The following is a 15,184-nucleotide window of genomic DNA, read 5'->3' as shown; positions in this document are numbered from 1 at the left end:
GAAAGAATGACTTCAGCCTATGCTGCCATGAAAAACTGTGTTAAGAGAAACAACCCCAGGCAGGCGTTGCACTGAGATAACTACATTCCCTGTAAAATATATTTCAGGAAGGACAGAAATAGTGGGTTCTGAGTTTGTGTCTGTGCAAATTATAAACACATTTTGGTAGTGAAGAGCTCTGCTCACCCAGGCTTGCAGCTGTTGGTCTAAAACCAGTCCTGTCAGCAGCACTTTGCCATCTGGAAGGCTTTACCTGCTCAGTTCTGTCTCGCTGAACTTGGCCTTTGGGTCTGTAGCACAACTGTGGTTCAGCCATCCCAAAGAAAATGTCTGTGCTTTGTTCAACTTTCCTGTAAAGGAAACCTGTATCCAAAACTCTTATTGATAGAAAGAGAGAACTGAGTCCTCAACTTCAGCCTAGTTTTTGCCTTCTTCCTTGACTTTTTAGGTAGAAGGAACTGTCCATAGGTCAAATGTAAAATGTCTTTTGTATTATGTGGATGAGTGGGTATTACATAGTTCACTGTACAAATTGCTTGGATTCATTTGGATATACACATTGGATTTATTATGGCTAATGCTGATGTAGCACACAAGATGATTTGAAAAGAAAGTACAATATGTTACCATTTTATTTAAATATTTGCCATTTCATATCAAAGCCTGCCTATAGGTAGTTAAAAATAATTTATTGGTACTTATAGTCTATGAAAATCTTTCCATATTCCTTCCCATTTCAGTGAAAATATCATCATTATGTTGTTGATGTTCTGGTGTGGATTTTGTAAACAGACCATAAAGATTTTTCTTAAATGTGTTATCTAACAGAAGGGTTATAACTGGATCTAAACTACTTTTAGCAGCAGCAAGACAAGTAAGGAAATTTTTAATTTCCACTAGGTAGTTTAACCTTGGGCAGTCATTATCTTTAGACAGTACATAGAAAATTGGCCTAAAAATATGATATGGAAGAAAGCAGACAGTTAATATCATCTGGATGACAAGAATGTTTCTTTTCACTGTTCTGTAAATTAGATGTTTTTCTCCAATACAGGTGTTTTTTTGTATTTTGCTGAGGTGTCTGGTAAGAGAATAGTATGACCACAAAACTGTTATAAAAGACAGAAAAAAGCACACAGTGGCAAGAGAACCTGCAATCATTGCAGGACTTCCACCAACTTCTACCTTGATGTTGTAGCAGGTCAGGAGCTCAGCTGAAACCTTCTCCTGGACGTTGTACGTGATGGCTGTGACTGTTATGCAGAGCACAATCAGCCATATAACGACACACAAATACTTAGCAAACTTTGGCCGCCGGAATTTGTGAAGCAGGTGCCTGTGGAAGTTTCCAGGGAGCGCTTGGGAGTGTTGTGTGCCGCTGTTCTTCTTCAGCGTGGCGTACTGGCTGAGGGCGATGGAGCACAGGATGGTGATGGTCGCATACATGCTGACGTGCATCACCAGCGTGCCCAGGTGATGGGCGATCCTGCACGCCGCGGACTCGTAGGGCCAGCGGTGCCCGTCCGCAAAATAGGCAGCCAGGAAGGGCATGGTGCTGCAAACCAGCAGATTTGCAGTCACGAGGTTGGCCAGGTAAATGTACTGTGTCCTTTGTGTGGGTGCTCTCTGTGAAAACGTCCAGGCGGCGAGAATGTTGCCAAAGATTCCAGCGGGAAGTAGGCAGGAGTAGATGATGGGGAGAGCTACAGTGGTAGCTGGCGATGGGTGAAGACATGTTGAATTATTCATTTATGCTAGTATTTCTTGAGTGGTCAGAGCTGAAACAATTAAAAAATTATTCTCTTGTGCATCTAACATTTCTCCTTTAATCTTATCTCAGCTGTTTCTTTGTCTCCCCTACTTTTCAGTGTTCTTAACACTGCTGTTATCTTAAGTTTGCAAGAGTTTACAGTTTGGGTGTTCTCTTCCACAGAGATTTCATGAAGAGAAGTTAAACCCCAAAGCTTTTACATGCGCAGAATCTAATAAAGTAAATTAGAGAGCTGAAGGTTCAAGCTAGGGTCTGGCAATAACTTCTGTGATCTCGGTTTATTTCTCAGTCTTCTGGAACATCTGTAACCTAATTTGGAAACCACTTACAGACCATTTAAAATTAAATAAGCAAATTAAGTGCAAAGAATTACTTTAATTGCAGAAATGCAAAGAGTATCTGTACCTCAATTTAACTAAAAATTAGTCTGTATGCTGCAAGAATCTCACTATATATATTTATTTTATGCTCATGTCTGTATCTGGTGTTACTATATCAGAGCTCTAATGTCAGATGTACATTTTGCAACTCAGTCTATCTTTTTTTAGCATATACAATGGTTGTTGAAAACTGCAGTATATTAATTTTTTTCCAAGTTCATTTTTCAATCTTTTCTCAATTTCCAAATCAAAAATAAGAAATTAAATCTCTGTGCAATGACTGTGTATAAAAACCGGTATTTCAGCTTACAAACCTGTAGTGGAGAGTTTTTACTGCTGTATGCATATGTATACATATATGTTTTAGTGGAGTGTATCCTAGTTAGCTTTTTTCCCATATCAAATCATACGGAAAAACTAACAGATTTGAAACTTAGAGACTGATAATTATTTTTAAACAGCTGTAAGCAAATGAACGTAGATACTAAAGAGGATTCTGTCTAACAATGTTAAAAAACCCAGACACCAAGAATAAAACTTGTGCTGTAGGCATTGTTTGACAAACTTGCAAATTAAACTAACTTTTATAGCTCTTGCATTTGAGTGTACACTAAATGTATTAAATTATTTTATTCCAATTAGTTAAATTCACAAAGTCATTGTTGAATTTACTCATTTTAGAAGTCTAACAAAAATTTTTGTGCCATTGACCAAATTTTGTCAGGTGCAACAAAGAAGTAATAAGTTTAAGCTTACCTATACAAGCTGCAGGCACCTTCCTTTGCAGAGAGGAAATATTTCTGTCTGGTGTCCGTTTTATCTCCACTACTGCAGTGAAAATGATGGCACTGGAAGCTGGAGAGTACAGTTAAGAAAAACTTCTCTCTGACATAAGTAGGTTTTCAGAGTGTGCACTTTTCCTTTACAAGAACTGACTGACAGAAGTCAGGTAGGCATCTAAAGTTCAGAAAAGATGATGTGTGTACAAAAACAGCTTTGAAATTAGGTCAGGATTGGCTCCATTAGGGAAAAAAAAAAGGTGGAGACAGCATGGAAGAGCAACTGTTAACAGTCATTTAGGTATGCCACAGAAACACCTTTCAATTCTTTATATAGTGCTTTCCTCTTTCAGGGGTGGAGGGGTTCTCTTTAGGACTGCCCACTTTCCTTCAGGCTGCTATCTTATGCATGAAAACTTGTCTTTTCAATGACATTTAACAGTTCTTCAGCTCCAAGAGCTGTCACAAAGCTGTCTATTCCCAAAGCCTGTGTGCAATAATACTGTATCCGTGTCTGTCCTCACATGAGTGACCAAATGGGCACATCTCTCATATGGTCAGGTGCTGGATTGTGTGGAAGCAATTTACAGCTGATGCATCCTAGGGTTCAGTCAGGCAAAATGAACTCATTGTCCAAGAAATGCAGTGTTTTACACAGATCATCCAGAAGTGTACACAGGACAATTTCCTTCCTCCACAGCATAGGTATGATCACAGACCAAACTCTGTTTAGCTCTGCAGAAGTTGAGACTTTCAAGTTTTCTCCTTTCTGATACATCACATTGTCAGATGAGGCTTTTCAACAGCTATAAATTAAGTTCCTTTATGAGAACAGAAGTTTGTTAAGGCTCTTGTTTTGCTAGTTATGCTTTATGTTTAAACATGGACTGTGAGAATTCACCTTCTTGGTCTGTTATCATTGTTCAGTCTCATTATTACTAATTTTTTTACTAAAATAATGGACATGTAAGCTGGCTTCCTATTCTGAATTTATAGCTGAACTCATTTACAATTGCCTTTACTTGCTGTGGAGTATTAGTAATTAGGTTGTAAAGCTGTAATTACTCCTCGTGTTCTTTAATTCTTGTTCTTGTTAGATTAATTTCAGTGCAAAAATGAAAGTTGATTTTGTGGTTTAACCCTGGGAGGCGAGTGAGCCCTCACAGCTGCCCACTCCCCCTCAGTGGGATGGGGAGGAGAATCAGAAGGGTAAAAGCAAGAAAACTTACTTAAGATTTTTGCATCTTCCCCCTCTTGTTCTTGTGGCTGCTTTGCTGCAGAACAGACCTCCCCTTTGGTGCTCCCTCCTGCTCTGACACACTGATCAGATCTGCCAGTATCTGGGTGCCAAAGAGGGAGGATGTGGTTTAATCCCAGAAAGTACCTAAATCACCTAAATCCCATACACTTGCTTACTTCCTCTCTGGTGGGCTGGGAGGGAGAATTGGTAGGGTAAAAGTGGAAACTCACGGTTTGTGATAAAGAGTTTAATACGCATAAAAAAAACAAACAAAAAAAACGAGAGAGAAACAAAAAACCCAAGTGGTAGAAAGCAACCCCTGCTGACCGGTGCCCAGCGAGTTCCTGAGAAATGGCAACACAGCCAAATTTCCTGCTTGGTTTCATTGCTGAGCATGGCACCATGTGCTCTGGGCTATCCCTGGGGTCAGCTGTCCCTGCTGTGTCCCCTCCCATGTCCTTGTGCACCCCCAGCCTCTCACTGGTGGGGTGTTCTGATAGGCAGAGAAGTTCTGCTTGTTGTGCAAGTCCTGCTGAGCAGTGGCTGAAGCATCCCTGTGTTATCAACACTTTTGATCACGAGCCCAAACCACAGCCCATATTGTGAAGGTGTCTATCCCAGCCAAAACCAGCACAAGACCAGTGCATTTTGGTACACCAGTTGAAATTCAAGGATGTGTTATAGATTTGAGTAAAGAGGAAAATGAGGTTTGTGCAATTATATGGGGATGTGTGTTGAGTTAACCTTTAAATAGAGAAAGCAAAATAAACGGAATTACCTTTGTGTTAGAGTTCACCTGAAGACTCAGGTAATTAGAAAGCACTGGGAAGAGAAGACAGACACACAATTTGAGTGACTGCTTCTGTAGTCATTTGACATGTCACAGTGTAACTTTCAGCAGATCTCCCAAGGTGTTTCAGGACTGTTTGCTCTTCAGTAATACTTTTTTGTAAAGCCTGACATTTTACTCTCAAGTTTGGGAATATTGATTGCAGAAAAAAATGTGTAAGGATTAATTTTTTTTTTAAAAGAATAGATACCTGCTTTTGTTTCTTGGTCAGTACTAATTGCTTCCTACATGACAGTGCTGTCTAGTTTCAGATCTCCTTCTGAGCCAGTTGATACATCTGGCCTTTAACATCTTGAAGCACTGATTTATACAGTTGTAGAAATCCAAAAGTATTTTCTGATTTTTTTTTTTGTGGTTGTTTCTTTGTTCTGACTGCTGCTCCCTTAATGCTGCATTCTCAAGATCATGTAGTGATTCCTGTTCGCCTCTTCTGTGCCATGCCTGCTCTTACAGACTTCCTAATAGATCTGTTCCCTTTCAGATTTTCATTTCTGAGCTGGAGAGTTGATTTTTTTAATGCAGTTTGGATTTTTAAGTACTGTTACTTGATCTTCTGAAGAGATCTGAGTCTATTTTGGCAATACTGCTGTGTCCATGAATTACAAACCTTGTTAATGAAAATTCTGATTTTAACACTTTGTTCAAAAGAATTTTAGAATTGACATTTTGTTCAAGCTGCTGTCATTCATGTCTGTCCTCTCCTGAGTTCCCCAGCCCACACCCTCACCCTGACCTGCAGTTCAGTATCATCAACCAACTGCTCATAGACTAAGCATAGACAGAGAAAGAATGATGAGATAACATCTATATCTTGTGAAATGTATGGTTTATGGTTTATAAACTCTACTAGATGTACCAGAATTGATGTAACTATGTAGAACTATAGTACTGCATAATAGAATTGCACTGTACAAATACAAAACCAAGAGAAGCATTAATATAATAGGATGACAAAATTATAGATAGAAGATCATGAAATGCAATTACTGTGAGAATCCAAAATTATTGTACAAACATCTCTGTTGCATGCTGAAATGTTTAACAAAAAATGCAGTTACCATTGTATCTTTATGAAATTGCACGTTTGTGGGAATATTTCTTTTGAAGATTAAGAAACCCCATAATTTTTAATTAAAAATGGAAACAAAATAGACTGACTAGTCATTGCAATTTGTTAGATGTGTTTATATCCAGCTTCATCAAGTCTGAGCAGTGTAAAATCACATCAAAATTAAAACTAGTTTCTATCTAGCAGAGGTGATGTCTTATGTTTACTTTGCTCAATCAGAGTATTATGAGTATCTTCTGTAAAATCAGAATAGTCTATGGAATTAGTAAAAAATCCACACAGATGGATTTGGCATTAAAAATCACATGATCCATTAGAGAAGTTACTAGTAGTCATATTAAAACTAACTTCTTTATACCTGCTTACTTGAGCAGTATTGTTTGTATGTGTCAAGATAACAAATCCTTATTTTACAGAGCTTGATATCTGGTCTCTATTTCTTTGACCTTTCTGGTCTGTTATGCCAGACATTTAAGTTGTTCATGGTTGTGCTGCTTTAGTCATCTTTGTGCCAGACATCCCCCACCTTCAGCTCTCTGGTTTTTAAGAAATGTTACAGTTTGAAATTAGTTTGTGCCTAAACACATAAAGCTGTTTAGCTTGAATCTGAGAGTATAGCTGTAGCAATGAAATATTGCTGTTACATTGCTGTTCACATGGCATCAGCAATTACCAAGATTATTTTAATCACATGGAAAGAGGAGGCTGATGCCAGGGAGGAAGCGTGCAGCTGGAATGTGTGGCTTTGGAAATCTAGGAGTAGACCACTGGCTGAGCCTGGCTGTTCTTTTTGCTCAGTTCTGTGAGTTTATGTTCCTTGCTGAACTATTTTGTGTAGCTACAGTCATCAAATTTGTTATATTGAAGGAAATCATAGGAAATACCCACATGTCATCTTTCCTTCAATCATTCCTAATTTTCTGAAAGCATTGCTTGCTTTTCCTCAGGTGTTTGACCTTGACACTCACTAAAATGTTGGAAATATAATAAGGTACTTAGGAGGATTGAATATTTTAGTTTTGCTGTTTAATAAAACTCAGTGTGCCTTCTGTACGTATAACTGAATTAATAGCTGTTGTATTCTTCACCTCATTTTTAAGCCACATATATTGCTAAATTCTCAAATATTTTCTTTAAAAATGCATTTATAAATGTAGTTAAAATACTGATCTCTTTGAAACCTATTAAAACAGAGAAAACCATAAAAGACATGAAATCTGTAAGGGTATCTAGATCTTTCAAATAGGACAGAATTTACTTTTGGCAAAATTAATCTATTATTTACATACACAAGTTACTAATATTAATGCATATATACAAGTTTACTTTTACAGGTTCAAATCCCTTCGTGGAAATCTCCCTAAAGAGTTAGTGTTCTAGTTTAGTCCAACACAAGATGTCTGAGAACTTCCTAATTTGTTTTCTTGGATAAACAAGAGCAAAATGCTTCTGAAAAGTAACTTCTCATTTTCACAAACAGAAGTAGGACTTCTCATTTTTCTTAATAGGAGGAAAGAGACAGCATTAGTAGCTGTAGAGTAGAGGATTTTGTGATCTGAAATTGGTGTCCTGGAGCGACAGAGATTCATTTAAACATTCAAATCATAGACTTCTTCCTTGAGTAACTGGAGTGGGGAGTGGTGGTCGATAATCGCTCTTGTGTGTATTGGCCAAGTTTTATGTCTGAAGTGCTCTCCAGGTTTAGGCTCGACTCTCCATGAAGTTTTCTGCAAATCAGTTGGAATACAGTCTTACGGACACTTCTGGACATTAGGAAATACATAACTGGGTCTAGGCAGCTGTTGAATGATGAAAATATGAGCATCACCTCGTTGCACGTGTGAATGATCTCCTTCCAATAGCAGGATGGGGTTTGTAACTGTGAGGTGATGTAGACAAACCGGAACATGTGGTAAGGCACAAAACAGACGGTGAAAATGATGAGAACAATGAAGGAATTTCTTGCTGTCTTGGTGTATTTTCCTGCATTGGGGAAATTTGCCCTTCTCCTTGAAATTTTCAGAAGGTTCTTGGCAATTTTAATGTACGAAAGTATCAAAAGGAAGAAAACTATCCAAAAAATCAGAACAGTGATGTAATTTAAAATTGCTTCTGTCTTTGCATTCTTTTTGCTTCGGTAATGAAAGCACAGGGTAGAGTTGCTGTCCTGAGTCTTGAAGAAAGATGGTGCAACTACTACTATAAATCCTGTCAGTGCAATCGCCCACACCGTGCAGCAGATCTGCACGCTCCGGGTAGTGGTTAACATCTTTGGACGCTTCACAGACTTAGTTATTTTTATGTAACGATCAAGACTAATTAGTCCCAACAGTACTATGCTAATATACATGTTCATGTAAAACAGAGTTCCCACCACCTTGCATAAAATCTGCCCAAACATCCAGCTGTTGTTGGTGGCATGATAGAGTATCCGGAAGGGAAGACAGAAGATCAGCAGAAGGTCTGCAACAGCTACGTTTAGCAAGTAAACTTGGATAGAATTCCTTTTCTGATGAATGCACAGGAAAGCAAATAGGGCTATCATATTTCCAACCAATCCAACGATGAAAATAATAGAATAAAAAACTATCAAAGCAAGTGACAGTGGGTTGTCATCTAAGGGACAGCTGGCATCATTGTGAATTTCTGAGGCATTTATGGTCAGGTTGGTTTGGTTACTCCAGAATTCTTCCTTGTGTGGAGTAATGGTCAGTAAATCAGCTGAAGTTGTGGCCATCATTTGCAAAAGGATTTTTAGCTGTTCTGCAGAGAAACAAAGAGAAATTTAAAGAATTAAGTCTCCCTTCATGTGTCTGTTTGCTTTATTGCCTACAGTCTAATGTGATATAAAAGGAAGTAGCTAAAAGGAGTAAATGGACCAAAGTATTGGTGTAGCTGAATAGAAGGAGTTGCAGCCAGATATCATGATATAATGGAAGTCTAGGTAATCTGCAGCCAAGAAAGAACAGGTAGTATAGAGTACTCACATGGGTAACTGTTTCTGTAATTCCAGCTTTATTACTGTCTTGTGTTGTTTTGCAAGTAAACTATTATATTTTCCTGCAAATTTAAGAAATTTATTTATCTATAAGAACAAGTAAGTTTTTAAAGTTCACTTGTTAGTATTTCTAGCACGGAAGAATTTTTAACTAAGGTGCAGGGACAGGTAAGCATAGCTAAGTATTTCAGTGTTGATACAAAGTACATAAAATATATTAAAACAAGTCGAAACTTGCCTGTGTAAACTTACCTGTGTTAATTTTTAAGTACCCAAGATCTCCCACATGCAACTCGCTGGTTTTCAAAAAGTATTTGTCAATTAATACTTATTTGGCTACGTAATGTGTTACAAGTAACCTTGTGAGACAGTATTATTACACTAGCTTGTCTTTAGTAATCTTCATATAAATTAGTGTATCTTCATATAAATTTAAGTGGTTTTTCCCTTTTTTTGTTCACAAATCAGTATTGCACAAATAAACAACTAATAGCTGGAAATCACATTAATGCAGTAACAGGTTCTTTCCAAACCTTCCTTTGCTTTCATAAGATTGTTTTTAATTTCATCTTTCTCCTGACCAGGAAGTTACAATGTGAAAGATAAAAGTCAGCTTTGACCAAGAAAGGAAAACCAGAAAAGTGTGTGGTTTGGAGAGTAGTCACACTGACCTGTTTAGAGAGATGGTTATCATTGACAAGTAATGGTAAAACTTTAGTCTTCAACTTGTTTGTCGTAGCAACAAGAAATGCCATAAAAAGGTTTATTTAGAATATTTTTTTTAGCAGAGGAAAGAGGTTCTTCCCGTAATCTCACAAAATTTTCAGAAGTGGTTTTGGCACTCTGAACTTAGTTTTTGGCACTCTGAACTTAGCAACTGTTAGAGAAAAAAAAAACAACAAAAAAGCCATTGCTGTATATGTAACCTTAAAACAGCTTTTTATGCTAGGTCTGTGCCTGGGCCATGCAATTTGCATGCTAGGTCTTAAAAAATGCAAAGTTACATTTAATTCTGTGATGCGGCTACAGCAGCAAAAATGGCAACACTTAAGGGAAAATTCTTAAGAAGACCTGATGTATATACAAAATCTGAACTCTTGAAAGGACAATCTAAAATATTTTAACATCCTATGTTGTCTGACTTTACAATTGCATTAAACTTGTAGGGTGTGTTAGCAATTTCAAAAACAGCTGTTCTCATATTTACCACAAGATATCTTCAGGGCAAGAAGTAGTTTCAAAAGGTTGATTTTCAACTGCAATGCTTTCAAATACATCTTGAAACCCATCTACTGCTATGACTTCATGTTTAAGTTGCTTTCCTATAAAAATGTTGGGTGTAGTGACTTGTATCAGCAGTGACAAGTTCAGATCGATGGGAGAGAAACTTGGGTTACGCTGCAGATGCATTGGAAACAAAACTTAGCGCTGTCGTAAGTTGTGTCACCTCTAAGCAAGTAGATATGCTTAAAGCTAGGTATACTTTAAAAGGGGTTTGGAGGTCAGCAGTACCTCTACAGTTAGTAGAGATTTATTTTACTACAGCTTAAGTATAAAAGAAGTCACTTACCATTTATGCGTTAAGACGTTCTGCTGAGTCTCAAAACCGCTGGTGAAGACAGGGAGGAGAAACGTGCAGGTCCTCTTATTAGAAAGCTACAGCAGCAGCTTCTCTGTGAAAGTGGTGAGTTTCAGCTGACTCGTACAATTGGCAACAAGGGGAAGTTTTAACTAGTGTTGCAACTGGTTTGGTTTGTTTTTTTAAAGGCATTTTTAACTGGCAATACCCAGTTTATTTGGGCTTTGCTGGGAAAGGTTCTGTAATAAATTTTTCTCAGTTTTGCTCTGGAGATTTGAATTTTTTTCTCAGAGACTTTGTTTCTGGTGAGCAGTGCCAGTGGCATTTTGGGTGATAATGGTGTTGGTACAGTCTGTCATCTCTTTAATACTCGGTGGAAATAGTGTCACTTTTTCAAGTGTAGGGTAAAGATAAATCAACACCACAGTGGAATGGTACATTTTGGTACTGTTTATATAGTTCTCCCATCTACCTTTCTCCTTGCCTGGGATTAGAAATGTTGTTCTTTCTCACTCAAAATGACAGCAATGAGAGGATGTGAAAGCACCCAAAGCGTGCAGCTTAACCATTTCACTAAGGCAGAAGTGAAATACAATATGCAGCAATAATACCACCTGGTAATACTCTCTCAAGTAGGGCATAAGGAATTGAAAATTACATTTATAAATTAGAAATTTTACAGTAGATTCTAGAAGACCTGCTATGACAAGGCCTAAATTTAATGAAGACCTGAAGAGCATTGTCTTGAAGGTCTTTGTTCTCATATAATTGGAACTTTTACAAAAAGATGTCCGTGGTTAGAGATGATGGTTTTACAGGTGGTCAGACTGAAATTCTGGTAGCTCCTGTGCACTGTTCTGAGTTCTTAGTTTTGCAATTTAAGCAGTGATGTATTCTCAGGAAGTAGTATACAAATTTGAGGTTCTTCATTTAAAATAATACGGTCTTGAAAAGAGAGGCTTTGAGTAAATACAGGAAGTTCTAAATTAAATGCAATTGTTTAGGTATGTGTATTTAATACTAAATTGTGTTCCAATAGGTTTTGTCTGTATGTTGCTTCCTCCTATAGCAGTCAATCGTTGTATATTATTTCATTTTTATAAGTTACATCTCACTCTTATTTGTAAAAAATCAAAGGTATAGATAGCAATGGCTGGAATCCAGTTTAGAAACCTAAACAATATCCCTCACTAGAATATCCATGGGGTGTTCCTGTTCTTTCCTGCAGTTGAGAAGTGATGAGTGAATTCTGTGATTAAGGCTCAAAATAGTGTTTTATGCTCTCTCTGGGAAGGATAAGAACCCACAAAATGTATCCTAGGCAGGATATTTCAGCTGGGGAATTGAAAGAGTGTAAGGGTTAATAGGATGAAAGACAAAAAGGAAAAGTAATACCAGGTAAGAAATTATAGACATGAGTTTTTATCTCCATTTTATCATGATTTCACTTTGTGTTCCGTGCTAGTTCTGGTAAGTTCTGAAAGGATTTTGCTATGCCTGAGGCAATAAAAGGGAAGCCAATGTAGAGAGAGGAGTCTATGCCAGAAAAAAAAAAAACAAAACCCTGAAATTAAGACATTATTTTTAAAAAAGTAAAATCTAACTTCTGTTCACACTTTTATGAAAACAACTTCTAAATTACAAATTGCATTTCTCAAACAGTATAGTAACTTGTCTGGATTTTTGTCTTTTCAGCCACACTGTGTACTGCTTGCCTCAAAAGAAAATTCAGCCCCAGTAAAGCTTGGTGGCTTTGGGGTAGCAATTCAGTTAGGAGAGTCTGGGCTAGTTGCTGGAGGTAAGACATTTTCCTTCCACGTTATTTAGTATTGTGCATGTTGTACTGCAGAGTTCTGTTCTTCTGATACAGCCTGGCCTGCAAAACAAGAGCTCAAAAATAGTCTTTCACTGAAGACTTTCTTAACATGGTAAATGCTAAATTGATAGTGGAATGTAACATTGTGTATTCACTACATTGAGTATTAAATCCCTGTAAATGTTACTCAATAGGAGCTCATGCTGGTTTGGTCAAAATAAAACTGAAAAAACCCAAAGAATTTTCCCCTTTAATGCAAGCTTTGGCTTAATTCTTCCATGCTTGGTAAAGCAAAGAAAATAAAAATGCTGTCATTGAAGCACTTGAGTAAGGACTCAAGCATCGTCAGTGCTCCCCTGTTGGAGAGGCAATTCCTGTCAGAATGCTGTGCTGTTTAATAGCAAAATCTTACTAGTTTTCACATGTGATTCTTTTCTGTGTTTTAATATTTCATTGTAATTATTGCATAAGACATCAATATCTTGATATGTATGTATATTTTTTGACTGTATTTTGTTTTCTGTGGATTTTATTTCCTCTAGCTGCCTTCCATATTGTTCCAGACAATAGGGTTATGCTTTAATCAGCCTGCACAGATGAAGACCCAATCAATTTTCTGATGCTTTCATTGCCAGAGTAGGAGACCACAACAAAACATTTTGTTAGTTTTAATACTTTTTCTTCAAAATGAGTAACTTCCTTCAGTACCATGCTTCTTCAAAAACTCAGATTTCCTAATCTAATCACTTAAAGTTCTGTGTCAATTTGACTTTTCTATGTTTTTCAAAATAAAAAGCAAATCCAGTATAAACATACCAACAGCTTCCAATGCCTTCTGGATATCACTGATACCCTGGAAATATCCAAGTATCTTATTACCTAGAGATATCTTTTCAAAGAAAATACCCATTCAGTTAAGCTTTAATAAAAAGGTCACTCCTTCCTTTACTTGTCTTGTATTACTCAAATTATCTGCACCTCAGCCACTGCTTTTTTTAGTGGTAGTTTCTACACTTTTATTTATAATTCTCTCAGTTTTTTATGTTCTAGCTGAGCAACTTTACCCATTTCTTCTGTTTCAGCTACTCTTCTGCAGGTAGTCAGATGCAGTGTACTTTCAGACTACCAATTGTCTAACAATTCAAGTTTAACTTTGAAAAAAAAAAAAAAAAATTACGGCATTTTCCCCCAAAGTTTTCCGTGGCCTTCCTTTCCTGTCCCTGTTCCCAGTGCTGCTTTCCTGTCACTGTTCCTGTGCTCAACCTCCAAGCAGTGATCAGTGCTGGGGCTTCTGTTTGCAGCTCTTACAGAAGCTTCTCAAACCTTATCATTGTAATATTTCTCTCTATCAGTATCTTCTGCTTCTTCCACCTCAACTTCTGCCATATTGGTCTGCCTTCATACACTCTTTTTTTCCCATTTTCTCAACTGACATTTCCAATTTGCAGCCTTTTCATTAGCAATTGTTGCTTTCAGCTTCAAATTCCACTTGCTTTCAGGTATACCCAGAGTAATTCCACTTCATTTATATTCTGTGGAGAGTCTCGATTCTCCTGCTTCTTTCAGGTTTTCTCCGTAACAGACTCCTCTCTTTCTTCTCATCTTCCATTCCAGTCTTTATACCACAAACTGCATCTGTTATCTGGCAATTCTTTTCCCTGTCAGAATCCTTCCTGAAGACAAATTACTAGACAGTTCCCTACACAGAACTGGCAAGATCTTACTCAGTTTTACAATATCATCCATGTATGTTATATGAAAGCTGTCAATACTGGCTGTTTGAACTGGACTATGAATTTCTTATAAATCAATGTTTATCTACACATTTGTTCAAGGACTTTACCCATATGCCCTATGGATGAGTTTTGTCATAAGAGTAACAGTATTTTCCAGGCACTTCTTATTTCTCAATTGTGTCCTAAATGAAGTAGAAACTCTCCAAATAGAGAAGTTTCAGCAGTATCGTAACCAACCTGTTCACTTTCAGATTGCTTTTCAAATTTTTAGTGAAAAACATTGATTCCTCTTGACATAGTCAGTTATTTCCCTTTTAGGATGGCAATGCCTGTATTTGGTGGTTAATACATCAAAAAAGAAATTATCTATGAAATAAAAGCTATCATGGTATTAAGATAATTTTACTGACCTAAAAATCCCCTGTGCTTTGTTTGGGTTGTTTTTCCTACTTTTGTACCTTGACACACTTGGCAATCCCAGATTCTGTGTAGCCCCAGGAGAACAATCTAAAGGGAATTTTCTCCTTTAATGTGTTCGAAGCCAGCCTTCAAGCTTACAGCTTTTGCTTTGTTTGGGACTGCAACATTTTTTTCAGTTGATAAAGACATCTTTATCAGAGCGTGCATAAATTGCTGGGGAAGGATTTTTGTAGTGAAGTTAAATTAAACCCCAGGTATTAAAATATTTTGATGTAAGTCTGAAGACAGACTTGTGAGGTTTAGAAGGGTTGTTACTACAGGGTTCTTTCAAGCAGGTAGATGGCTGTTTAACAGAAGCATAAGAGAGCTCATGACAACAAGCTATGACATCATACTAGATGTCATTGATGAAAATGTGTATGGAAGAGATTTTAGGAGTGACTGTATTGTATCAGCTAACAACTCAGTTGGGATTATTTTTAAGAAAGTTTAATTATTAATCATTATTTACTTTATTTAAGTAAAATAAAATACCAAAAAAGAGAA

At 37.2% G+C, this 15,184-nt stretch overlaps 3 protein-coding genes across 16 annotated transcripts in view; 1 reads left to right on the top strand and 2 right to left on the bottom strand.

Moving 5' to 3' along the window:
* Positions 1–15,184, top strand: part of CASK (calcium/calmodulin dependent serine protein kinase) — a 190,370-nt gene that overhangs the window by 94,780 nt on the left and 80,406 nt on the right. For all 14 annotated transcript variants that reach the window (XM_032100951.1, XM_032100948.1, XM_032100947.1 and 11 more), the window contains exon 6: positions 12,362–12,464. In XM_032100951.1, coding sequence (XP_031956842.1) covers positions 12,362–12,464 — 103 coding nt within the window. The remainder of the gene's footprint in view (positions 1–12,361; positions 12,465–15,184) is intronic.
* Positions 610–5,724, bottom strand: GPR82 (G protein-coupled receptor 82). The gene is made up of 2 exons (XM_032100964.1): positions 2,908–5,724; positions 610–1,778 (listed from the first exon to the last, which is right to left on the bottom strand). Exon 2 carries the CDS (start codon positions 1,747–1,749, stop codon positions 706–708), a length of 1,044 nt encoding a protein of 347 aa, XP_031956855.1. The 5' UTR covers positions 1,750–1,778; positions 2,908–5,724; the 3' UTR covers positions 610–705.
* Positions 5,830–10,752, bottom strand: GPR34 (G protein-coupled receptor 34). The gene is made up of 2 exons (XM_032100963.1): positions 10,658–10,752; positions 5,830–8,852 (listed from the first exon to the last, which is right to left on the bottom strand). The coding sequence occupies exon 2, from the start codon at positions 8,827–8,829 to the stop codon at positions 7,687–7,689; it is 1,143 nt and encodes a 380-aa protein (XP_031956854.1). The 5' UTR covers positions 8,830–8,852; positions 10,658–10,752; the 3' UTR covers positions 5,830–7,686.

This window comes from Corvus moneduloides, chromosome 2 (genome assembly GCF_009650955.1).
Source record: "Corvus moneduloides isolate bCorMon1 chromosome 2, bCorMon1.pri, whole genome shotgun sequence".
NCBI classification, from domain to species: domain Eukaryota; kingdom Metazoa; phylum Chordata; class Aves; order Passeriformes; family Corvidae; genus Corvus; species Corvus moneduloides.
This window is presented reverse-complemented; position numbering and strand designations above follow the sequence as displayed.